General features: G+C 40.4%; 1 protein-coding gene across 3 annotated transcripts; it reads left to right on the top strand.

The window, feature by feature from the left end:
- The first annotated feature begins 486 nt into the window (after nucleotides 1-486).
- On the top strand, nucleotides 487-25,350 carry TAF7L (TATA-box binding protein associated factor 7 like). Of its 3 annotated transcripts, none has more exons than XM_058536344.1 (13): nucleotides 487-796; nucleotides 4,010-4,077; nucleotides 4,913-4,991; nucleotides 6,440-6,573; nucleotides 7,201-7,327; nucleotides 7,574-7,629; nucleotides 9,966-9,998; nucleotides 10,854-10,926; nucleotides 11,260-11,373; nucleotides 11,805-12,014; nucleotides 12,213-12,325; nucleotides 13,704-13,763; nucleotides 24,463-25,350. In XM_058536344.1, the coding sequence occupies exons 1-13, from the start codon at nucleotides 520-522 to the stop codon at nucleotides 24,505-24,507; spliced, it is 1,389 nt and encodes a 462-aa protein (XP_058392327.1). In that variant the 5' UTR covers nucleotides 487-519; the 3' UTR covers nucleotides 24,508-25,350. The 3 variants fall into 3 exon arrangements, with proteins under 3 accessions (XP_058392327.1, XP_058392325.1, XP_058392326.1); XM_058536342.1 differs by having other exon boundaries at nucleotides 10,779-10,926; XM_058536343.1 differs by lacking the exon at nucleotides 24,463-25,350 and adding an exon at nucleotides 17,029-17,529 and having other exon boundaries at nucleotides 10,779-10,926.
- The last annotated feature ends 954 nt before the right edge of the window (nucleotides 25,351-26,304 follow it).

The raw sequence follows: 26,304 nt of genomic DNA, 5'->3' as shown, positions 1-26,304 counted from the left end.
TGCATGTGATTCAAAACACACAATTACTCAGCTATTTCAGTTACTGAGAATAGAATTTTTTCCTTTGAGTTATTATTAAACAATTATTTTTTGATATAATAAATGCCTCAAGAATATTCTATAGTAAATGAAAAATGAATTTCATTGGTCTATTTTGTATTACAACCCTGGATGTAGCCCCACGACATAATGCCAAAATAAAGATCAGTGCATGGATTCTAAAAGGGGCCAAAATGATTTTGTCTAGGTCTGAAGCTCTGGTAATTTAGCTTCACAGAATGAAAAAAAAAAAATCATGTATCCAGAAGAAATGATTGTACAATAATTAGTTTTCCCCAAATATTTATTCCTTATGGCTTAGATAAGTGTTAGGCAGTAGAGACTTCACGACTATAACCTCTAATAAGTATCTCTAATGTCTCTAATATTATCCCTGTGTCTTTAAGGAGGATATGGTTGACCTCATTTTATGAAAGTTCTGGAATCTTCAAGGTCACATGACTAAACGGAAGCCATTTTATGACCTACCGGTACACCATGAAGTGCCCTGAGGGACAGCTGCCCAATCCTTCGGAAAAGGATTCAACACCAACAGCTTCAACATCAGAGGTAATGAGCTTCCACGACCCCCAAAGTCCTGTGGACCTTGGAGCTGACACTGCCGGCGATCGTGGCGCCGAAACTGCCGGCGACCAAGGCAGCCAAACTCCTGCAGACCATGGCGCCCAAGCCGACGCAGAAAGCGGCGCCCAGGCTGCTGCCGGCACTCCGCTGGAAAACTTACTGAAAGGGACAGGTAAGTGGCTTTAAGTTTTTTCCCACAAGTTTAGGATCTTCTTGGGGAGAAGCGAACTGGTTAGAAGTTTATTTGTACTGCGACCCCACTTTAGGAGAAATAAGCGGCGTAGCTTGTTTTTCTGTCCAAAAGATGTACAGTAGTGACTCTGTTGAGGAGAAGGGAGCAGCTAATTATGTTAGAGTAGTTTGGGCGCAGAATCTAGTTATTTAATGGGTTTTCGCGGCGGTGTATTTGTCACCAAGCGAGGTCGCCTCACCACTGGACAAATCGGTCCAACCTAACGGATTCGAGGAGCAATATCGCTGTGTACTGGTGAAACTCGTGTGGCCGACCCCAAGGTCGCCCCTGGGTAAAGGGAATTTGTTCTGGAGCCTTGATCCGCGAGGTCCCTCAGCGACGGCGTCCCCAGCGCGCTCGGCGCCTTCCCAGACCTCCCGCCCGGGCACGCGGCGAGCTGGCCGCCCCCTCGAGGCCGCCCTCTGTCCGGGCGGCCGCGGAGGCGTGGCGAGGCGGGGAGGGGCGGCGCGCGCGCCTCCTACCTGTCGACGCGCAGTCGGCCCGCTGGAGCCCCCGCCGGAACCCCCCGGGGGCAGAGAGGCAAGCCCCCCGCGCGGCCTTTCCGTCCCGGTCGGGTTGCCGTCCTCGGAGGAGCGGGTGAGCCGGCGGTCAGCGCCGGGCAGCCGCGCGCCGCGCTCCTCTCCCCAGCCCGCCAGGACTACGAGGCGCGAAGGCTAGGGCCCCTTGGCCCAGCAGGAGGTTTTCCAGGGAAACGGGATCAAAACCTAGGAGCTGGACGCTTCCCTTGGAAGCTTAGTGCCCCTAGGTTAAGGATGGAGTGGTCATTGCCTCCAAACTGCAGCCAGCGGTTATGAACTTGAGAAAATACCAATTTAGGTTAGCTGACTGGTGCTGCCTGGAGCGTGCTGTCAGGCGCCCTCCAGCTAGCTATAATTCTAATTCAGATTCTAACACCGTTGAGGCGAGATGGAGCTGAGGGTGAACGGTGGAGAGCGGTTGGTCCTGTTAATTTAATTAGGTACCAAAGAATGCTTGGTGGAAAAAAGTGGATGCCTTTTTCTTTTTTTTAAATAAATATGATATAACCAGTTAATTGGGTAAATGCAGGTAACAAATTTTTAAAAGTAATTAAATCTCATTTCAGCTAGCGTTGTCCACCTTCTCTGAAATAGTTTCAGCTCTTAAATTCTTTCTTTCATAAGAGAGGAGTTGCCAGAAAGGCATTGAAATGAACAAAATGCCTAGTCTTAGTTCTGCAGAGAAATCTAAAAGTTGCTACTGATCTGATAAAATCATGCTTAGCAGCTAGTTCTTCAAATAATCTGTATTTCTACTCCCAGCCTTAAGTGTTTGGTACTCTTTGTTCTATTATGCCATGTGCCCCGCCCTAAGTTTTTTTATTTAATTTACTTTATTTTAGTTAACTTTTTTCCTTACATTTACATTGAGTTTTTGCATTTGTGTGTGTGTATAACTGTATGAAGCAGGAAAAGAAGAAATGACTATCACAGATAATCAATCTCTCTCTCTTTTTCTCTCGTTCTCTCTCTCTCTCTCTCTCTCATCCTGGATCTCTGATTTTCCGCTGCTGACCTCTCTTGTGCTTTCTGTGCCTTTCTGGTAGTTTCTGAAGTCATACTAAACGACTGAATTAATAGCTGGTGAGTGATTTCATTGTAATAGTGTCTCAGATTCACTTGTATGTGTTTAAAAACAAGGTTCCAGGGCTTTTAAGTGAGATTCAAATTCAAAACTCAGAGCCCAGTTAATGGTTTACAGGGTATTAGGAGCTGTACATTAACTGGAGTTTTTAATCTAACTTAAGGTATAAGATTTTGTAACTTGGTATATGGCATAGTGTCCTTAGAACATAAGAAAACTTTGTCAGGTTTCATATATGTACATTGCTTTCTTTCCACCTTTGAGAAAAAATTTCCTCAGAGAAAGTGTGGGCCCTAAAACCCAAAATGCAAGCCACTACAGATGTATCCCAAATAGGTGGAAAATAAGATTAAAAATAAAGATTCATTTGGAGATAATTCACTTTACAGAAGGTGTATTTTTTTAATAAAGGGATCCATCTTAGGATTCCTTTAAATAGCTTTTAGGGGTACTTCAAATAAGTGTTGGTTGTGAGGATTAAATGAAATAATAGACCCGGGGGCCGGCCCGGTGGCGCAAGCGGTTAAGTGCGCGCGCTCCGCTGCGGCGGCCCGGGGTTCGCTGGTTCGGATCCCGGGCGCGCACCGACGCACTGCTTGGTGAGCCATGCTGTGGCGGCGTCCCATATAAAGTGGAGGAAGATGGGCACCGATGTTAGCCCAGGGCCGTCTTCCTCAGCGAAAAAAAGGGGAGGATTGGCGGATGTTAGCTCAGGGCTGATCTCCTCACAAAAAAAAAAAAAAAAAAAAAAAAATAATAGACCCAACCCACTCAATGTAGTGCTTGGCACATAGAATTCATGCAGTACGTGTTAGTGATGAATTCATGCAGTACGTGTTAGTGATGAATAAATCAAATGGGATTTTACGTTCTTTCATATCACCCCTTCAGGAATGCATCTATTCCGTGAAGTTAAGTGTACTCATACAGAGAGCCTCGCCGTTAAGAACTGGACTCCTTACTTTTCCCGAAGGTAGCTCAAAGTTGTTGATACTGGCTCTAGAGTCATAAAAAGCTGCCTGCTCTCCCATGGGCTTAATTCCTACCAATCCATTAAGGTGAAGGAAATATTGAAAATTAACTTCTTGTTTCCTTCAAATCATCATAGAAAACTTCTGCCAGTGGTTTTGGTTGATTTCAGCCTTTGGTTGGGACTCTTTGCTGCAGAGTTTGCTTCAGTAGCCACCACTGTGTTGATGAATTGTAGTCCTTTATCTGAGTCTAAGAATATCATTAAGACGACTAAATCATATTTCATAACAACTCTTACTTCATTTGTTATCATGTAATTGGGATTAACTTTGGAAAATATGCACATATTGGAGGGGAGATAAGGTGACATCTAGAAATAATCAAGTTATGTCAAATAAGGTATTTCAGAGCTGTACACACATCATTCCAGTGAGGGTTATAAGCAAGATCTTATATAATTTAACCAGTACTACCATAAGTGGTCAGCAGAGGGAGCAAGAGGAGTTTTTGGTGACTTTCTGTTGGTTTTGTTTTTGTTTTCATGAACTTAAAAACAAGAGATGAATAGAAGCCGGGATGAACCTCCTTACGAACTTGAGAACCAATTTATATTGCGTCTGCCTCCGGTAAGAAACCCTTGTATCTCAGACTAAATATCTTCAGTATATCAGTATTAGTTCTGCTTGGATTCTGTAGCATTTCTATTTAAGGCAGGCCATAAAAACTGAAAATATTTGTTTCCCAGGAATCATGTTCTAGTAAGCAGTCCTGTCGTAGTGTGTACTCTTTTAGCAGCATTTCTTTCATCCTATATATGCCACCTATCGTGTGGGTTGATTTCCTGGCAAATAGCTGTGACAGTGATGGATTCAGTCACTTATCACAGACACTAACGGCCTGTTCACTGGAGAGCCAAGATAAGACTCTTCTAAAATCCTTTCTGTCACTTCAAAAGAGGCAATGAAAGGGATCAGCGCTGTCTCCTCAAATTCACCACCATACAAGGCTGTCGAAGCTCATCTCAACATCGTGTTAGGGTCTCTTCCCCATTGATACCTGTATTCAGGTATCATTTAGTCTAAGAAAGCTATATTAAGGATGAGCTTCAGAAAGGTTTTTCCCCAGTTAGGGTTAATTAATATACCCAGCAAACTACAGCCAAGCCTTTCCTTAGCAACTACAGCTGAGGGGCAGCAGTGAGAGGTAGGAATGTAGAGCTAGGAGAAGGCATTAACTATAGCTACTTTACAACAATGAGATTAGAGACAACAATGAGATTAGAGTCAGCCTCATCCTAACTTGACTTACACAATGCATGGTATCTCATGGTACATGACATGGTTCCTAACGTTTGAGAGGTTTAAGGTTTTGTTTAAGGGAGGACTGTCTCTGAATATCTATTCTATTAGCTGCCAAGTAGACAATTCACCCTTCTGATGTTTCAATTTAACTCCTTTTTAGGAACATGCTTCTGCTGTAAGGAAGATAGTACATTCCACAAGTGTTGCCATGAAGGATAAACTAAAAATTGACTTATCTCGTAAGTAGTTAATATCCATTCACTGGACATTGAATAGTAATTTATTAAGGGATTACTTTGTGCCAAGGCACTATACTAGATACTAAGGATGTGACAAAGAGTAGCATGTGGTCTCTGCCTTGCTGGAGTCTAAGAGAGGCTGAAGTCACTCCTATCTCTTGTCTTTTGAGGAAAGGAAGTAGAAATTATGCAACTTGAGGTAATTACCATAGTGCGTATAAGGAAGAACCTGGGAGTCAATTGTGGGATTTGCATGCTGCTGATTGTCTCCTACACCCAAGCTTTGTGATTTCTGACCGTGCAGGAGAATGACCAATGAATGTACTGCCCTTTGTTTACAAAAGTGACATATCTTTCTCTCTTTTAAATAATATTTATTGGTTTTTTTAAATACAGAGAAATATATAAAGAAGAAAATAAAAAGTGACCCATAATCCCACCACTCAGGTAGCCCTTATTGACATTTAAAAAAAGGTAATACAAGTTCATGGTTAGAAAATTCAAATAAGACAGAAAAGTTCAAAAGGAGAATTGAAACTCTCCCTCACAGTGCCCCAACCTCAGTGCCAAAGATAACTAATAATAACCATTTCTCCTTGTCTTTCCTTACAGACAAAATTTTTATGCATAATACCAACATTTAAATAATCTCTCTATATTTTTAAAGTTAATTTACACCAGAAGGCTTATGTCAAACATGGTTCTGCATCTTTCTCTTTTCATTTAATATTAGAAGATTACACTCGAATCCTCTTGTGTCAAAAGATATTCATGTTTGAGACATCTGGGCAGGATTCAGAGTTGTCAATATATGAATGTATATATACATGTTCAGTATATGACTATTATGTAGAATTTTATCTTTGTGATGCTAACTAGAGATTATAACTTGAGAATTATTAGCTCAATTCTAGGATCAACCCTTCCCTCATCCAAACCTTTAAAAATACCCATGTACAATGACACAATTGAATGCTTCTAATAGTGTCAAAATGAATGGATTTGAATGAATGGAGTTTGCTTTTCAGGATGAGAATGAAACATTTCCTACTTCATCCACGTTTAGTTCACAACCATTACCAAGAAACTTAGCTACTTTTGATCGAGTGACAAAAACTGGGAAAAAAGAGCCCCATGTACTATGCCTTCTTTTCCCTGGGAAGTTACTAATTGCATACACAATTCTAGCATTATGAGAAAGAGTAGGTTTCACTGAAAGACTAGTCCGTCCCACGTACATCTTCGTTATTCAAACCCTAGGAGGCTTAAGAGTACACTGGGAAGTATGTAATCTATGCAGAAATAGAAGCATAATGATGTAACCTGAAATTTATGCAATGTTATAGACCAATGTTACCGCAATAAAAAAATGATAAATAAATAAATGCTACAAAAAAAAAGAGTACATTGGGAAGACGTCAACTTTAATCTTTCCTACTTCTCTTCAGCTGATGGACGTCATGCAGTTGTTGAGGTAGAAGATGTCTCACTAACTGCTAACCTGGTTGATTTGCCTTGTGTTATTGGAAGCCTGAAAACTCTTGATAAAAAAACCTTTTATAAAACAGCGGATATTTCCCAGGTATGGGTATTTCTCAAAAAATCCCTTTCTCCTTCCTTTTCTCTTTCCATCAGTGCTCCTTTCCACTTGGTGAATGGCTGCTCGTTATTTCTAATTTCCAGCTCAATTGCACAGGAATACAGTGTCACGGTCTGGTTTGGTGTTTGATCCATAACTTTCCACTACTTTATTTTATCCAAATAGCTTTTAGAGCCTCCTGTTTGCCATTTATAGTGACTTTCGTTATTTGAAAAATATGAACATCTGGGATCTTCTTCTGAACTTTCTGCTAAAGCAGCATGCTTTAACTTGGGAGGTTTACCTTGATTCTTATTCATCATCTCTACTGTTGATTTCTTGTTTCTTTTCTAAATCAAAATGCTAAGATATATCTGTTTTTAACATATTCCCTCTGCAGTGGTAAGCACTCGAGCTAAAAAAAAAACTCAGAGTCCGTATACAGTGTTGCTGAGACACACAGAGAGAGAATGAATATGAATGTATATAATAACTTGGTTTTCTGGAAATGCCAAGTAACATACTCCTTACTTCTATGCTCCAGGATTTCTGGTGGTAAGAATGATCACGATTCATTACTAACTCAAGATTTATGGCCATAGTCAACTTCTTTGTCTTTGTTAAATGTAGATGCTTGTATGCACTGCTGATGGTGATCCCCACTCTTCCCCGGAAGAACCAACTACCTCTACTGATCTTAAAGTAATCGCAAAAAATGAAAGAGAGGGCGAGAAAAAATATGTCTGGAAGCATGGCAGTAAGTCAACAGCCCCTAGCTCATTCTGGCTGCCTACATATATCTGCTGAATCCTAATTACTTGTGAGCCAGGGACCTGTTACCACACTGAGGTGATTGGTTCATTAGGCATCCAGACACCCTTAAAAGAATGAGCCATGTCATGAGCCAGTGGCTTATAAGATGACCTTTCTCTTTATCAAGTTCAGATAGATATGTGGCTACCATCAGGCATATATATGTTTCACCATGTTGAATTTTTTTTAGTTACACCACCACTTAAGAATGTCAGAAAGAAAAGATTCCGCAAAACAACAAAAAAGGTTAGTTGCATGCTATTTCTGTGTCTACTGGGTGGATTGGAAGAGGATTATGAGTGGGGCGGAGGAAGGGGAGACAGTCAGTTAGGGATTAATTTATTCATTTATGTGTTCAATAAACGCTTATTGAGTGTAAGCTAAATGTCAGGCACTGTGTGCTAGCAACTGGGAATATGCAGTGAACAAAACCAGACTTGATCCTTGAAGTTATAGGCTAGTCGTTTAGGGATCTGGATGTGTCATTTGAAACTTCTGCTAATGCTTTTAGTTTTCAATTGCAAGATCTAGTTTTAAAGGGAACCCATTCCAGAACCTGAGAATTGGGAATTGTGGCTATATTCCTAACCTTACCTCAGACTTGTAGAACCTTGGGCAAGCTACGGGAGTACTGTGGCTTGGCTTGTTTTTTTAATTAAACTTTTTATTTTGAAATAATTGTAGATTCACAAGTAGTCGTAAGAAATAAAAGAGAGATACTGTGTAACTTTTTGCAAAACTATAGAACATATCACAAACAGGAAATTGACCTTATTACAATTCACCAATCTTACTCAGATTTCTCCAGTTTTACTTGTACTCCTGTGTGTGTGCATGCATGTGTTTAGTTCTATGCAAATTTTATCCCATGTGTATGTCGGTGTATCTACCTGCACCGCCAAGATTCTAAACAGTTCTGTCACTGCAAAAATCCTTCATTTTGACCTTTTATAGCCACACCCATCTCCTTCCCACCCCACACCCCCAGTCTCTAAGCCCTCGCAGTCACTAATATGTTTTCCATGTTTGTGATTTTGTCATTTCAACAGTGTCATATAAATGGAATCATACAATGTATAACATTTGAGACTGTCTTTTTGTTTTTTGCTCAGCATAATTCCCTAAAAAACCATGCAAGTTTTTGCACATATCAATAGTTCATTCTTTTTTATTGCTGAGTAGATTCCATGGTATGAATGTACCACAGTTTGTTTGACTGTTCACCCGTTGAAGGACATCTGGGTTGTTTCCAGTTTTTGACTATTATAAATAAAGCTGCCAGCAGGTTTTTGTTGAACATGAGTTTTCATTTCTTTTGGATAAATGCCCAGGAGTGCAATTGCTGAGTTGTATGGTGACTGCATGTTTAATTTTATAAGAAGCTACCATACTGTTTTCCAGAGTGGCTGTACCATTTTACATTCTCACCTGCAATGGATGTGTGTGATCCAATTTCTCTACATATTCACCAGCTTTAGGTGTTATCACTGTTTTTTATTTCAGCCATTCTGATGGATGTGTAGTTATCTCATTGTGGTATTAATTTGTATTTCCCTGATAGCTAATGATGTTCAACATATTCTCAAGTGCTTATTTGCCATCTGTATATTCACTTCAGTGAAATGTTTATTCAGGCCTTTTGCCCATTTTCTAAATGGATTTTTTTTAATTGTTGAGTTTTGAGAGTTCTTTTTATATTCTAAATACTAGTCTTTTGTCGGATATCTGGTTTGCAAATATTTTCTCCCAGTCTGTAGCTTGTCTTTTCATCTTCTTCACAGGGTCTTTCAAAGAGCAAAAGTTTCTTGTTTGATGAGGTCCAGTTTATTGATTTTTCCTTTTAAAGATCTTGCTTTTTGTGTCAAGTCTAAGAAGTCTTTGCGTAGCCCAGATTCTGAAGATTTTCTCCTGTTTCTTTTTTCTAACAGTTTTACGTTTTACGTTTAAGCCTGCGGTCCATTTTTGAGTTAATTTTTGTAAAAGATGCGAAGTTTAGTTCAAGCTTCCTTTTTTTTTTTTTTTTGCCTTTGCACGTCTAGTTGCTCCAGCACCATTTTTTAAAAAGGCTATCCTTCCACTGTATTGCTTTTGCACCTTTGTCAACAATCAGTTGGGCATATTCGTGTGAGTCTTTTTCTGGGTCCCCTGTTCTGTTCCATTAATCTGTGTGTTGATCCCTCCACCAGTATCACAACATAGCTATAAAATGAGTCTTGAAATCAGAAAGAATGTTCTCAATTTATTTTTCTTTGTCAAGATTGTTTTAGTCGATCTAGAGCTTGTACCTTTCCATATAAATTTTGGAATAAGTTTGTCTTTGTCTATAGAAAACCTTGTTAGAATTTTGATAGGAATGGCATTAAACTTCTAGATCAATTGGGGGAGAATTGACAGCTTTACTATGTTGAGTCTTTCAATCTATGAACACGGGTGCCTTAGCTTTTATACTGTCAGTCAACAGCATTCATTGAGTGCTTACTAAATGTAAAACTAAGTTAAGAATACTTTTAGAACTCTTTAAGCTTTAGTGAAGTAGAAAAATCGTAATATAACTTCATTGTTTATTGTGTTTTATTTCATAGCTCATTGATTTTGAAGAAATCAACTGTACTGAGGTAGAGCAATCATAATATAACTTTATTGTTTACCCTTAGTGTGTTTTATTTCATAGCTCATTAATTTCAAAGAAATCATAAAGGTTACTTTCAAGCCTTCCTTCTCACCTCTAACTCTCACTCCCATACACATACACTGAATTCGATTCACTGAAAAATGAATTCATTGTTTAATGTCTGATAACTCCTAGAGGAAAGGATACAGTTTGGCCAGTGACCCTGTGTATTCTAATGTGCTTTTTTCTCTGATATTTATTTAAAAAGCCATTTCTTGGAAGCCAGGGTTCACTTTTACCAGCAATTGTTTGCAATTGCTTATTCCCCCTCAAAGTTCTAATTTCTATTTGTACCATGACGAATTGCTTGCTGTGGAGATATCTAAAACTGGATTTAAGGGAGAACATGTAACTAACACCCAATTTTTATAGGAAAATCTCTAATAATAAAGATGTGGGGAAGTGACATCTGGGAATTTGGATTTTTAAACCAAATTACTTCTGAATAACAAATAAGGAATTATAGTTCTTTGCCAGTTTGGGTCAAGGTGAATAATTAATAACTGAGACCTAAAGGTTGTGCCTCTGAGAGAGTTCTTTAACATTCAGCTGCAAATTGAAAAGATTAAATGTCTCAAGTAATTTGATTGGGAAAAAAGTTAGCTTACTGCACAACAATCTAGACCCTGGTCAAAGATTTCTTCATAAATAGCATTACTTAAAGTGGAAATTTGGTTGGAGGGATATTAAAGAGGCCTAATTGTTTGAATTCATTTGTATGTAGGAAAAAGGCATTCCTGCAAAACACAGGGTGTTAAATGACGTTCCTGGTATTCCCTTCTCCCCCACTTTGGTTCAGTACATTGAATCTCCTGAAGTGGAAAAGGAAGTGAAAAAACTGCTGTGTTCAGATGCTGAAGCTGTCAGTACCCGTATCCTTTTATACTATATTTTCTGTGTCATCTCTTCCACCCCATATGCACTTGCTGACAGGCCCTCACCTCTAGTATCTGTGTTCCGATTTTGACGTGTAGAACTTAAGATTTTTGGAAATGGTACTTTCTAGCTAGGAACAGTAAATTCATGTAATAGAAATTTATTTACTTGTGTAATCCAATATAAGGCACTTCTCCATACTAGGAATCCAGATCCAAATGGCCTGAAGTGGACTAAATTAAATAGCGCTTTCAGCCAAAGAGCCTCTTCCCTTTCAACTGTGCCTTCTCCTTTCTTTCTGCTTTTTCCTTGACTGCCCCTCTTTTCAGGATGGGAAGTCATTGCTGAAGATGAAACCAAGGAAATAGAAAGTCAAGGCTTCATCCCAGGCTTTAAGATATCCCCAGGAATGAGTGGCTATAAGCAGGGTCATGTCTCATCAGGTACACTAATAAAGGCAAAGCAGGAGCTTCAGAGAGGGCAGGTGTTAACTGTGTGTCAGACCATTCTCCCTAGACATCCTGGCCAATCACAGAAACAGGATGCCTTTGCCCTTCTTTTCTCTTATTGGTCCTTCAGTGCTTTAGGGGTTTCAGATTGGTGTTGTGATCTCTCATCCATCCCTGGTATTCTAAATTTCTATGGGCCCTTAGAGTCTCTGAATGTCTTCATCATTGAATACATGAGTGAATGTGAGTGTTTTGCATTTCCTGTACTTGTTTTATGAAGGGAATAATCTTCCTGTGAGAAAATTATTTGTCAAATTCATTGGTTAATCAGTGAATTTGAGGGGAGGGAGTATAATTGCAGCTAGACTGGGAGTCATTTGAAAAGCTTCAGATAGTTTCGACTTCCACTTGCTTAAAACCAATAGAATGTGAGATGCTTCGGGAGATGTTCAGTGATTCTAGTAGTAACAGTGATAAGGATGATGACGATGATGAAGAGGAGGAAGATGACTACGATGATGATGAAGATGAGGAAGAGGAGAAAGATTATTATGAAGAGGATGTGGAAAGGAAGCTACAGGCCAAGTTCATTGAACCTGGCCAGCATGAGGCCAAGGAAAGAGCCAGTTCAATAGGTAAGTTAGAGGAAAAAGCAAAGGGATGGGACAGAGTGACTGGCAGTGCTCAAGACCGACTCTAAACACATGTGAGATGCAAGGCTAAGTTTGAGAAGCTGCTGTTCAGATGTGTAGTGGAGTTTTAGTTGATTTAGATCTCAGTCAACTAGTTTAGCCTGTGTTTAGATACATAAAGTTTCTGTCTATCTCTGTTAGCCATGGAAATTCAGAAGCAGATTCATCACATGGAGAAAAAGCTCCTGGAGATTCAGTGCAAAGCACAAAGACAGAAAAATCTCATCATGAAATTGGAAAACCTGATGCTCAAGGTAAATTCTTGTTAGCTGGTATAAAGATATCTTGATATCTTATTTCAAAATCCCATTTTTGTGTTTCCATTCATGTCATCTCTGTGCAGCATTCTTATTCATTTGTGAACCTAAACAACCTCTTAGAAACCCTGAATAAAAGAGAACCCTATTTCCTTTTATGTGAGTAATTTTGATCATCTCATATAAGCATTGTTGTGAAGGGACCAGGAGACCTGAGATAATAATCATCAGTACTGAGCAGTAACTATGTGAAAGGCACATAAAGAGCTGAGCACTTTACATACATCATCTCATTCCGTCCTCGCATCTCTGAACTATAGGTAGTGTCATCATTCCCATTTTATAGATAAGGAATTGAAATTCAAAGAGATTAAGTAACTTGCCAAGGACCACAGTAAGTGATAGGGCATAGATTGAACCCTGTTGTTTGTACCAAAATGTATTCATTGCAGTGAAAGAGAATTAACTACCTTCATTTTTAAATTTTATGATGGATGCTTGAACAAGAACAAATATCTTGCTTTTTTTTTAAATTTTTTATTTATTTATTTTTCTCCCAAAGCCCCAGTAGATAGTTGTATGTCATAGCTGCACATCCTTCTAGTTGCTGTATGTGGGACGCGGCCGGAGAAGCGGTGCATCGGTGTGCGCCCGGGATCCGAACCCCGGGCCGCCAGTAGTGGAGCGCGCGCACTTAACCGCTAAACCACGGGGCCGGCCCGCCTTGCTTTATTTTTATTAATACACATTTCAACAAAAGGAAAATGTATGTTTAGGATATATTTGGTTCCCTTTTTATAGTGAGGGAAATTCTGAAGCGTTTGAAAATTCCTTGCCGTATATCGTTTTCTGTAGAGCTGTAGTCATCAAAGGGGAGCAACTTTACACAGAACTACACCTTTTAGAGTGTTGTCCTTTAGAATAACCAAGTGAGATAATAGATGTGGACACACTTTGAAAGATACAGATATATGGTATTATTATGATTGTTGTTGCATGCAGTACTAATTAGGAATAATAATATTCTGCCCTAGTGCAGGGAAATGAAGGCATCAGCACCAAATTCTAAACCAGTTTCTTTATTTCACCACAGTCAAAGGATTTGTGCTAAACTAGAAAAAGGTAACATGAAAGCATTCCAACTATTTATTTTAGGGCAATAAAAAAAATGCTGTGTAGGGTTTATAAATTCAAATCGGATGGCCTTGTAGTTAGGGGGTGCAGTTTTTATACTCTAAATCCTTTAAAAATAGTGCTCTTTTATTACGACTGACAGTTTTCTTACTTATCAAATTATTTGCCAAACTCTTTGTCTCTCTTGGTTCTCTTTTCCTTTGAGACTCAGCATTCATCATTTATACAATTTGTTTTCCAGAATCATTTACAGTCTGTGCTGGAGCAGCTTAAGTTAGAGGAAAAAGAAAAAAATGAGCAGGTGAGAAGTGTGTTTTCAAATTAACCAGAAAACATTTGATACAAAGAATCCCCCCACCCCACCCCCAATCTCATTTCTGGCTGTTTCTGTCACAGGAATAGTAGTAGCCAAATCTTCTAAATGACGGTAGCAGGTTGAAACAAGGTCTTTGTGAAAATTCATTCAGATATTGAATGCCTGTTAAGTGAAAAGCAGTGGATGTACATAGAGTGTTGCTGAATAAGACAGATATAATGCTTGTCCTCATGGAGCTAACAGTCTAGCAGGGAAGAGTGACAGGAGACAAATTATCATACAAATATAAAGGTGCAAACTGTGAAGAAGCGCTGTGAAGGAGAAAAAGTCAGTGGTGCTATTTGAATAAAGAGAGTCCTGAATTAAATTGGGGGGATCATATTAGCCCTCTCTGAGGAAGTGATAATTAGGCTGAGACCTGAAGTATCCTTGAGTTCAGGCAGAGAGGGGATGAAGAGCCTCTTGGGTGGAGCATATGCCAAGGCCCACATTGGGAAAGAATTTGGCCTCTTTGAGGACCTCTGGAACATTGAAAGCAAGGAAGAGAGTGACTTAACATAAGGTTGGAGAAATAGGCAGAGGCCATATTGTATGGTTCCTTGCAGGCCATGCGAAGGATGAGTTTTAGTCTTAAGTGCAATGGGAAGCCCTTGAAGAATTTTAAGCAAGAAAGTCACATTTAAGCTTTTTAAAGATCACCTTGATTATTATCTGGAGAATGGATTGTAGGAGGGCAGGACTACAAGCAGGGTGGCCAGTTAGGAGGCTGTCTGGTAGTCTAATAAGAGATGATGGTAACTTGGACTAAGGTGGTGGCAATGGATATGGAAAGAATATATATTTTTTAACTGCAATAAAAATGTTTAACAACAGCTTTATTGAGATCTAATTAACATGCCATATAGTTCACCCATTTTAATTGTAAAATTCAATGGCTTTTAGTATATTCACAGAATTGTGCAGCCATCACCACAGTCAATTTTAGAACATTTGCATCACCCCAAAAAGAAACTTGTACTCATTAACAGTCACTCCCCATTTCTTCTGAATCTCTCTCACCCCCCAGCCCTAGGGAACCACTAATCTACTTTCTACTAGCCTACTTTGCTTATTCTGGTGATTTCATATAGAAGAAAACATATATGGTCTTTTGCATCTGGCTTCTTTCGCTTAGCAAATGTTTTCAAGATTAATCCAAGTTGTGGCATGCATCAGTACTTTATTCCACTTTATGGCTGAATAATACTTCATTGTATGGATATGCCACATTTTGTTTATCCATTCACTGATGGACATTTCTATTGTTTCCACTTTTTGGCTGTAATGAATAATGCTGCTGCGAACATTCATATATGAGAGCATGTACTTTAAAGGTAGAATTGATGGGACTTGGATCAATTGCTGGGTGTTGTAGGAGAAGGAAGTGTTAAGGATGTATGCCAGATTTCTAACTTGAATGACAGTATTATTGACAGCCACAAGAGAGTGAGCAGAGTGAAAAGGGAAGAGGGCAATGTAGGATAAGTGAGGGTCAAGTAGCTGTATAGAAAATGTCTGCTCACTCCAGCTCTATACTGTTGAGAGTAACAATTTAAAAGAAACTGGAGGTCATATTATGAGGATGGGCTGAGCGTGGGGCTCTTAAGGTAGAGATGCCATCCCCCACCTCCATCCCCATACCACCAAGGCCAGGGCATTTCTTATGTTCTGTACATTCCTTCCCCATCAGCAAATCACTTATCCAAGTACTGGTTACAAACAGTCGTGGGAACAGTTAATGCCAAAATTGCTTTGGCACCCACTAAACATCTTTGTTTTCATCCATGTGAGTAGTATTTTTTGTTGTTAGTGCCGTCTAGTCGATTCCAACTAGTGACCCTGTGTGCAGCAGAGCTGAAGCCTGCCCAGTCTTTTAGCGCCATCCCCTCACCTTCCAGCACCATATCAGACAATGCTCCGCTGCTATTCATAGGGTTTTCATAACCAGTTTTTTCAGAAGTGGGTGGCCAGGTCCTCCTTCCTAGTCTCTCATAGTTTGGAAGCTCTGCTGAAACCTGTCCACCCTGAGTGACCCTGCTGGTATTTGAAATACTGGTGACATAGCTTTCAGCATCACAGCAACATGCAGCTGCCACAGTATGACAACCGACAGATGGGTAGTGTGGTTCCCTGACTGGGAACCGAACTCGGGGCTGTGGCGGTGAGAGCACCAAATCTTAACCACTAGACCACCAGGGCTGGCTAGTTAGTATTGGGGAGTGCTATTTTCAACATAGAAATATAGCTGTAAACTGTATTCACTCAGACCCCTTTATGATAGCTCATTTATTCAATGTCAATTTATTGGGTGCCTACTTTAAGCTGGGTTCTGTAGGGAGCTATAAAATGCTTACAACACAGTCTGCCTCCAGTTGGAGAGAGATCCATGAGAGGGATAGGAAATTAAAGGAATGAGAGCTTACTTTTGTCCATGGAGATTAGGGAAGACTTCATCGAGAAATGGTGTTTTACTGGGGCCTTAAAAGGTGGGTAGGGTTTTAATAAGGAGATAGGGAAAGGAGGGCATTCTGTATAGAAGTAGCATGCACAGTGGTTCAAAGGTCATGATGCCAGGCTAAAGAGTTTAGATTTTTGGTGTAGATCATAATGATCCATCAAAGCATTTTACCTGGGGAGTAACTCAGGAAGATTTCTTTGCCAGCAGCATACAGCAGAAATTGGAGTGGGGAGAGACTAAAGGAATATGCAAGTGATAGAAGGAATCAGAACTTAACAACTGATTGGATTTATAGGGCAAAAAAAGGGAACAAAGAGGATTCTAAAGCCTGGGTAACTGGAAAATGGTGTGCCACTAACAGAATGAAGACTACAGGAAGAGGATTACTGGGGGTAGGGGATGGAGAAGATGAGTTGAGTTGGAAGCATGTTGAGTTGGAAGCACTTTTGAAAATGGGAGACTGGAGGGTGGCTCATGCTTAGAAATGATCATTGAAGCTGTGGGGATAGATGAGTTAGCCAGGTTGACTGTACAGCAAGAAACCTGAACCTAGGGAAAACCTCCCTTTAGGGGTTGGCGGGAGGAGAAAGAGCCCACAAAGGAGACAGAACTGGGGTAGTCGGTGGTTGTAATCATGGTCAGCATCTGAGTGAAAAGAGTCTCTAAATTACTGTAGGCAGCAATTAGAGCAATTTGGTAGGTGATGTGCAGCATAGGATCATTTTCTAATGCTCCATTCCTTTCATTTCACAGAATGAAAATCCACACTGGTATGGAGTGACCTAAATTGAATAACATTCAAAAACAATCTTTGTCCCACAGACAGTATACCTCTCTGAATGTTATTGCTCACTTTGCCATTTCAAGTAAAAAAAAAGGAAATTCTACACCACAAAAGGTTCAAGGCTTCTGACTTAGAAAGCATCAGGATAAGTAAAACATTATCAGGCTCCTAATTGGTCAGGACTCTGACCTGGTTTCCAGGTATCTCAGCGTGGCAAGAGGCAGCAGCTAAGACGTGGTTTAAGACCCAGTGTGTTCAGTGGGACAAGGGGCTATCCCAACTGCCTTATCTTCTGACTCTTAGAATATGGCCACAGTGATTCCCATCTCCTTTGTCCCTACAGTGAGCTGTGACCTCTGTCCACTCTTCCCAGAAGTACAGATTCTTAACAGCAAGCATACTTACTTTTTTAAGTATATTCTATTTTAAAGCTTCCTTTTATAAGTTTGGCATAATAAAAGACAGCATCATGGCCGCAGCATTGTGCATTCATTCTTTTTTTTTTTTTAATTTTTTGTTTATTGCAGTAACATTGGTTTATAACATTGTAAAAATTTCAGGTGTACATCATTATACTTCTATTTCTGCATAGATTACATCATGTTCACCACCCAAATACTAATTACAACCCATCACCACACACATGTACTGAATTATCCCTTTCACCCTCCTCCCTCCCCCCTTCCCCTCTGGTAACCACCAATCCAATCTCTGTCCCTATGTGTTTGTTTATTGTTGTTATTATCTACTACTTAATGAAGGACATCATACGGTATTTGACCTTCTCTCTCTGACTTATTTCACTTTGCATAATACCCAAAATGTCCATCCATGTTGTTACAGATGCCTGGATTTCATCATTTCTTATGGCTGAGTAGTATTTCATTGTGTATAGATACCACTTCTTCTTTATCCATTCGTCCCTTGATGGGCACTTGGGTTGCTTCCAAGTCTTGGCTATTGTGAATAACGCTGCAATGAACACAGGGGTGCATGTATCTTTACGCATTGGTGTTTTCAAGTTCTTTGGATAAATACCCAACAGTGGAATAGCTGGATCATATGGTAGTTCTATCCTTGATTTTTTGAGGAATCTCCATACTGTTTTCCATAGTGGCTGCACCAGTTTGCACTCCCACCAGCAGTGTATGAGAGTTCCCTTCTCTCCACATCCTCTCCAACACATGTTGTTTCCTGTCTTGTTAATTATAGCCATTCTGACGGGCGTGAGGTGATATCTCATCGTAGTTTTGATTTGCATTTCCCTGATAGTTAGTGATTTTGAACATCTTTTCATGTGTCTGTTGGCCATCTGTATATCTTCGTTGGAGAAATGTCTCTTCAGGTCTTTTGCCCATTTTTTAATTGGGTTGGTAGTTGTTTTGTTGTTGAGATGCACGAGTTCTTTATATATTTTGAGATTAAGCCCTTATCTGATGTATGGTTTGCAAATATCTTCTCCCAATTGTTAGGTTGTCTTTTCGTTTTGTTGATGGTTTCCTTTGTTGTGCGGAAGCTTTTTACTTTGTTGTATTCCCATTTGTTTATTTTTTCTATTGTTTCTCTTGCCCGGTCAGACATGGTGCTTGAAAATATGTTGCTAAGACCGATGTCGAAGAGCGTACTGCCTATGTTTTCTTCTAGAAGTTTCATAGTTTCAGGTCTTACATTCAAGTCTTTAATCCATTTGGAGTTAATTTTTGTGTATAGTGTAAGGTAAGGGTCTACTTTCATTGTTTTGCATGTGGCTATCCAGTTTTCCCAACACCATTTGTTGAAGAGACTTTCTTTTCCCCATTGTATGTTCTTGGCTCCTTTGTCAAAGATTAGCTGTCCATAGATGTGTGGGTTTATTTCTGGGCTTTCGATTCTATTCCATTGATCTGTGTGTCTGTTTTTGTGCAGTACCATGCTGTTTTGGTTACTATAGCTTTGTAGTATATTTTGAAATCAGGGAGTATGATAACTCCAGCTTTGTTCTTTTTTCTCAGGATTCCTTTAGCTATTCGGGGTCTTTTGTTGTTCCATATAAATTTTAGGATTCTTTGTTCTGTTTCTGTGAAAAATGTTGTTAGAACTTTGATAGGGATTGCATTGAATCTATAGATTGCTTTAGGAAGTATGGACATCTTAACTATGTTAATTCTTCCAATCCAAGAGCATGGAATATCTTTCCATTTCTTTGTGTCTTCTTCAATTTCTTTCAGCAATGTTTTATAGTTTTCGGTGTACAGATCTTTCACCTCTTTGGTTAAGTTTATTCCTGGGTATTTTATTCTTTTTGTTGCAATTGTAAATGGGATGGTATTCTTAATTTCTCTTTCTGCTACTTCGTTGTTAGTGTATAGAAATGCAACTGATTTTTGTATCCTGCAACTTTACCATATTCGTTTATTACTCCTAAAAGTTTTCTGGTGGATTCTTTAGGGTTGTCTATATATAAAATCATGTCATCTGCAAATAGTGACAGTTTCACTTCTTCCTTTCCAATTTGGATCCCTTTTATTTCTTTCTCTTGCCTGATTGCTTTGGCTAGTAGGACTTCCAGTACTATGTTAAATAGGAGTGGTGACAGTGGGCATCCTTGTCTGGTTCCTGTTCTTAGAGGGATAGCTTTCAGTTTTTCACCATTGAGGATGATATTAGTTGTGGGTTTCTCATATATGGTCTTTATTATGTTGAGGTGCTTTCCTTCTATACCCATTTTATTCAGAGTTTTTATCATAAATGGATGCTGTATCTTGTCAAATGCTTTCTCTGCATCTACTGAGATGATCACGTGGTTTTTATTCTTCATTTTATTAATGTGGTGTATTACGTTGATTGATTTGCGAATGTTAAACCATCCCTGCATACCTGGAATAAATCCCACTTGATCATGGTGTATAATCTTTTTAACGTATTGTTGTATGCGATTTGCTAGTATTTTGTTGAGGATTTTTGCATCGAAGTTCATCAGTGATATTGGCCTGTAATTTTCTTTTTTTGTGTTGTCCTTGTCTGGTTTTGGTATCAGGGTAATGTCAGCTTCGTAGAATGAGTTAGGGAGCTTCCCCCCCTCCTCAATTTTTTGGAAGAGTTTGAGAAGGATAGGTGTTAAGTCTTCTTTGAACGTTTGGTAGAATTCACCAGGGAAGCCGTCTGGTCCTGGACTTTTATTTTTGGGGAGGTTTGTGATTACTGTTTCGATCTCCTTACTGGTGATTGGTCTATTCAAATTCTCTACTTCTTTTTGATCCCGTTTTGGAAGGTTGTATGATTCTAAGAATTTATCCATTTCTTCCAGATTGTCGAATTGGTTGGCATATAGCTTTTCATAGTATTCTCTTATAATCTTTTGTGTTTCTGAGGTGTCCATTGTAATTTCTCCTCTTTCATTTCTGATTTTACTTATTTGTGCCTTCTCTCTTTTTTTCTTGGTGAGTCTAGCTAAAGGTTTGTCAATTTTGTTGATCTTTTCAAAGAACCAGCTCTTGGTTTTATTAATTTTTTCTATTGTTTTTTTGGTCTCTATTTCATTTATTTCTGCTCTTATTTGTATTATTTCCCTTCTTCTACTGATTTGGGGCTTTGTTTGTTCTTCTTTTTCCAGTTCCTTTAGGTGCATTGTTAGATTGTTTATTTGAGATTTTTCTTGTTTGTTGAGATAGTCCTGTATTGCTATAAACTTTCCTCTTAGAACCGCTTTTGCTGTATCCCATAAATTCTGGCATGTCGTATTTTCATTTTCATTTGTCTCCAGGTATTTTTTGATTTCTTCTTTGATTTCTGCGTTGACCCAGTCGTTGTTCAGTAGCATTTTGTTTAATCTCCACGTATTTGTGGCTTTTCTGATTTTCTTCCTATAGTTGATTTCTAGTTTCATACCGTTGTGGTCAGAAAAGATGCTTGGTATTATTTCAATCTTCTTAAATTTATGGAGACTTGTTTTATGGCCTAATATGTGATCAATCCTGGAGAATGTTCCATGTGCATTTGAAAAGAACGCGTATTCTTCGGTTTTTGGATGGAATGCTCTCTATATATCTACTAGGTCCCTCTGTTCTAGTGTGTCGTTTAAGGCCAATGTTTCCTTATTGATCTTCTGTTTGGATGATCTATCCGTTGGTGTAAGTGGAGTGTTAAAGTCCCCTACTATTATTGTGTTACTATTTCTGTTTTTATGTCTGTTAATAATTGCTTTATATATTTAGGTGCACCTACATTGGGTGCGTAGATATTTACAAGTGTTATATCCTCTTGTTGGATTGTTCCCTTGATCATTATGTAATGCCCTTCTTTGTCTCTTTTTACAGTTTTTGTTTTAAAGTCTATTTTGTCTGATATGAGTACTGCTACCCCAGCTTTCTTTTCATTGCCATTTGCGTGGAGTATCTTTTTCCATCCCTTCACTTGCAGTTTGTGAGTGTCTTTAGGTCTGAAGTGTGTCTCTTGTATGCAGCATATATATGGGTCTTGTTTTTTTATCCAGTCAGCCACGCTGTGCATTTTAATTGGGGCATTTAGTCAATTGACGTTTAAAGTAGCTATTAAGTATGTACTTACTGCCGTTTTTTTAACTTTTTTTTTTCCTCAGTGTTTTAGTAGTCCTTCCCTGTTCCTTTCTTCTTCTATACAGAATTGATGGTCACTTTAGTTTGACCTCTGTCTGAAAGCTGTGCTCTTTAACTCCCCTCCTCCCTCCCTTTATGTTTTTGATATCATATCTAACCTCTTTTTTGTGCATTTGTATCCATTACCCTCTTATCATGGAAATAGATAATTTTTCCTATTTGTGGTCTTCTCTTTTCCCCTTAAATCTGTCCCTTTAACATTTCTTGTAGCACTGGTTTCTTGTTAACAAACTCCTTTAATTTTTGCTTGTCTGGGAAATTTTTGATCTCTCCTTCCATTTTGAATGATAACCTTGCTGGGTAGAGTATTCTTGGCTGTAAGTTTTTTCCTTTTAGCACTTTAAATATATCATGCCACTCTCTTCTAGCCTGTAAGGTTTCTGCTGAGAAGTCACTGATAGCCTTATGGGGTTTCCTTTGTATGTAACTTGACTTTCTCTTGCGGCTTTTAGGATTCTCTCTTTATCTTTAATTCTGGACATTTTGATTATGATGTGTCTTGGTGTGGGCCTCTTTGGTTATATCTTATTTGGGGCTCTCTGTGCTTCCTGTACCTGGATGTCTGTTTCCTTCCTTAGGTTAGGGAAGTTTTCATCTGTTATTTCTTGAAATAGATTCTCTGCCCCCTTGTCTCGCTCTTCTCCTTCCAGGACACCAATAACACAGATGTTAGTGCGCTTGATGTTGTCCCAGAGGTCCCTTAGACTGTCCTCACTCTTTTTAATTCTTTTCTCTTTTACCTGTTCACCTTGGGTAATTTCTTCTAGTCTTTCGTCCAGCTCACAGATCCGTTCTTCTGTATCCTCTACTCTGCTTTTGAGTCCCTCTAATGAATTTTTCATTTCCAGTATTGTATTCTTCATTTCTGATTGGTTCTTTTTTATATCTTCCATTTCTTTGTTGACATTCTCACTGAGTTCATCTATTCTTCTCCCCAGATCAGTGAGTATCCTTAACACTCTTTGTTTGAACTCTGTGTCGGGTAGGTTGCTCATTTCTGTTTCACTTAGTTCCTTTTCTGTGGTTTTGTCCTGTTCCCTTACTTGGAATGTATTCCTTTGCCTCCTCATTTTGCCTCTTTCCCTGTGCTTGTGTCTACGTATTAGGTAGGTCAGCTACGTCTCCTGCTCTTGGATAGGTGACCTTATATAAGTGATGCCTTAGGAGGCTTCCAGTGTGCTTCCCTCAGTTCTCAATGTTCCAGGGGTGACTCCTATGTGGGCTACGTGTGTCCTTCTGTTGTGGCCTGTTTGCTCTCCCTGTAGGTGCCCAGGGAGGCCGAGTTATGCTCCTGGCCAGCTGTTGTAATGCTCAGCTGCTTGTAGTTGTTGTGGGCCCTTCAGTCTCTTTACCAGGTGTGGGGAGCCCCAGCACAGTTGGCTGCAAGTTCTAATACCACATTTGTGTTGCAGTATTTCTTTTAAGTGAGTAGGCCCCCAGTGTGGCAGGTTGTTATACTCAGGGCCTTACAATTGCTATAAGCCTCTAGCCTATTAGGTCTCTTGTCAGCTCTCTGAGGATTGCAGCTGGGTGGGGCTGGCCTCAGGCACGGGAGCACCCAATTGTTTCAGACTTTGGAAGGTGGGGCAAACCCCCTATGTGGGTCTTTGAGAAGCACAAGCCTTCTGCAGCTGACAAGCCCTGCCGCCCACAGGTCCACACACACAGTCAACACAGTCCTGCCCCGTGTGCACGCCCCGACCTCCCAAAGTGGACCCAGTCTCTCCATGCCGGGAGCCCCACACACTCCACCACCGCCCCACACTCTCCACCCGCTCCTTGTGCACACCCTGCCCCACTGAAGTCGGCTCAGTTGCCAGGCTGCAGAGAATCCAGTCACCAATCTCTGCAGGCCCACAAGTTGCCTGAGGGCTTGTTGTTGGGTGGGGCCAGTCTCTAGGGTGGGCTGCCTGCCCTGGCTGAGCTGGATTAAATCGGTGCTCTAGCGGGTGGGGCAGACCCTGGGCTAGCAGGCCCCAGGGAGAACTCCAATGGCGTCTGTGTCAGCACGCCCACACCAGGCCACAACAGTGGCTCTGCCGCCAATGTCTCAGTCCCTGGAGAGGTCTCACCTCTCACCGAGATGCACTCAGGGCCTATTAGGTGAGTCTCTTTTCACCACAGCACTGTGCACCTTTCTTTCTGGTGATTTTAGGATGCTTTCTGAGACGGGTGAGTTTGCGCGTGGGCCCTTTAAGAGCCAGTTTTAGTTTCTTTGTGAACCGGGTTTTCTGGGGGTACTCCCCAATGTTTTAGTAGCAGGCAAAGGCAGATATTATGCCGCTGGTCTCGATTGTTCTGGGTCCACAAAATGCCCCCAGCGGGGGCGCTCCCCGGCTCAGGGCCCCGCGCCTCCAGGGAGGGCTGCGTACCTGTGGGCTGCTCCCGGCGGCCGTGAGGCGCTGCGGCTTGTGAAGGCGGCGTTTTTCCTCTCCAGAAGGGAGACTCTGCCTCTTCTACCTCAGTTAGGATTGTCCGTTGTTGCAGGAGTTCGTCTCATCCAGTTTTCAGTTCTGTCTCAGGGGTAATTTTCCACGAGTAGTTGTAAATTGGCTGTGTCCATGGGAGGAGGTGAGTTCCGAGTCTGCTTACGCCGCCATCTTGACTTCCCTGTTCTGTAAATTCATTCTTGACTGTGGCGCTGTTCTTTGGAACATTGCAAGACTAAGATAACTTAATAAATGCCAAATTTCAGTAGTTCTTTTTCGTTCATATAAGTAAATTCTAGATCAAGTAACAGAACTTAAGATTTCAGATGAATTTTTCCTGTTTTTCTGCCTCTCCCTATAGCTCATTTCCCTACGGGAAGAATTGAAATATCTTCTGGAAAAGTGAGGAGAGCCTTCAGCCTGGCACATAAACCTTGGATTCACCATCCAGACTGAAGACTGGGTGAAACTGCATGTTTCTGTTCCTTTGTTGCCTCATGTTGAATCATTTCTATTTGTTTCTCTGAACCTTTTTTTTGCTAGTTATATTGGAAGTTTGTACTCATGTAGAAAGTGACAGACTATAAAAAAAGCAGTAGGCCCAAAGATCCAACTCAACTATGAGACTTTGCTTCTCTTTATTAATTTGAGAATTACTTCCATTGCTTCTGTTCTATGGTGTCACCAGATGATTCAGCCATGCTTGTCAAAAGTAGACAGTCTAGCCTAAAGGCCATACAGCTGGTTTGCATATGTTTTAGCTTTTCCTTCTTCTGTTTGTTTTAAATATTTCTTAAAACATAGAACACATCACCTCGTTTCTACCAAGGGCTAGGACCTGCCACAGTGAATTTAAGTGCCTACCTCACAGCAGGTTAATACTAGGTTGTGTCCTCTGTTCAGGTAATGGGGCTGCTTTCCTGCTCAGGGATGATTTCTTGCTGCTGCCATCTTTGCTCTGTTGTGTTTTTAGGACTTTGTCTGGTTGTTACTTGCCAGCTAAGGGAATAGTTAGACAAGCAGAGATGAAATTCTGAGTTATCTTTATTCTGAGCCTCTTCATCTTAGCCCCCGTCAGAAAAGGTTAGGGAAAACCAGATGCCTGCGATGCCTGTGATGCCTGTGAAGACTTCCTTAAAAACCCTGAGTGGGTTTGTTTTTTTCAGCTGTATTGTTAAGGTTTTCTAGTCTGTATTCTTTAAGCATTAAATAAATTCCTCATTTTAAATGGATTGCTGTCACTTTATTAAACCACTCCCACGAGGAGTACACTCATATCCAAAAGGAAACTGGCGAGACAAACAATAACCTCTATGATTAGGAGATGACAGAAGGTGCTGTCAGTACTGAGGCATCCTTCTAAAGAGCTCTTAGGATAACTTCTAATGAACTAAGCAAATCATCTATATTAACTATATAGCATTGGGATTTTGAGAGAGGGTATAGAGAAGTGAGGCCTGCCCTGGTGGTCTACTGGTTAAGATTTGATGCTCTCACCGCCATGGCCTGAGTTCATTTCCTGGTCAGGGAACCATGCCACCCATCTGTCGGTTGTCATACTGTGGCGACTGCATGTTGCTGTGATGTTGAAAGCTATGCCACTGGTATCTCAAATACCAGCAGAGTCACCTATGGTGGGCAGGTTTCAGTGGAGCTTCCAGAGTAAGATAGACTAGGAAGAAGGACCTGCCCACCTACTTCCAAAAAAATTGGCCGTGAAAACCCTATGAATAGCGGCAGAGCACTGTCTGATATAGCACCAGAAGGTAAGAGGATGGTGCAAAAGACCAGGCAGAGTTTGGCTCTGCTGTATACAGGGTCATTAGGAGTTGGAGTCGACTCGACGGCACTAACAACAACAATAGAAAAGTGATACAAATGGCAGCTCCGATGTTTGCATTGAATTATGTTGCAGAGGAAGGAACACAAGGTTGGAATCCCAGCTCTGCCACTCACCTTGGGCAAGTCCCTACACCTCTTAGAACCTCTATTTCCTCATCTGGAAATCAAGGGCGATAATGCTTACCACCAAGAGGCATCTGAGGGTTTTCTGAAAGTAGCCCAGCTAGACCCAGGTCTAGTCCCAAATGATGAAGTCAGTTCTGCTCTAGGAAATATAGTCCCAAGTTTTCTGTGCCACTTTTAGTGCTTCCATTCCAAGTTGAAGTTAATAAGCCAAGGGCAGGGAAGAGCTCAATATGTA

The sequence above is a fragment of the Diceros bicornis genome, chromosome X (assembly GCF_020826845.1).
Source record: "Diceros bicornis minor isolate mBicDic1 chromosome X, mDicBic1.mat.cur, whole genome shotgun sequence".
Classification (NCBI taxonomy): Eukaryota; Metazoa; Chordata; class Mammalia; order Perissodactyla; family Rhinocerotidae; genus Diceros; species Diceros bicornis.
The sequence above is the reverse complement of the archived record's forward strand: the minus strand, read 5'-3'. Positions and strand labels throughout refer to the sequence as shown.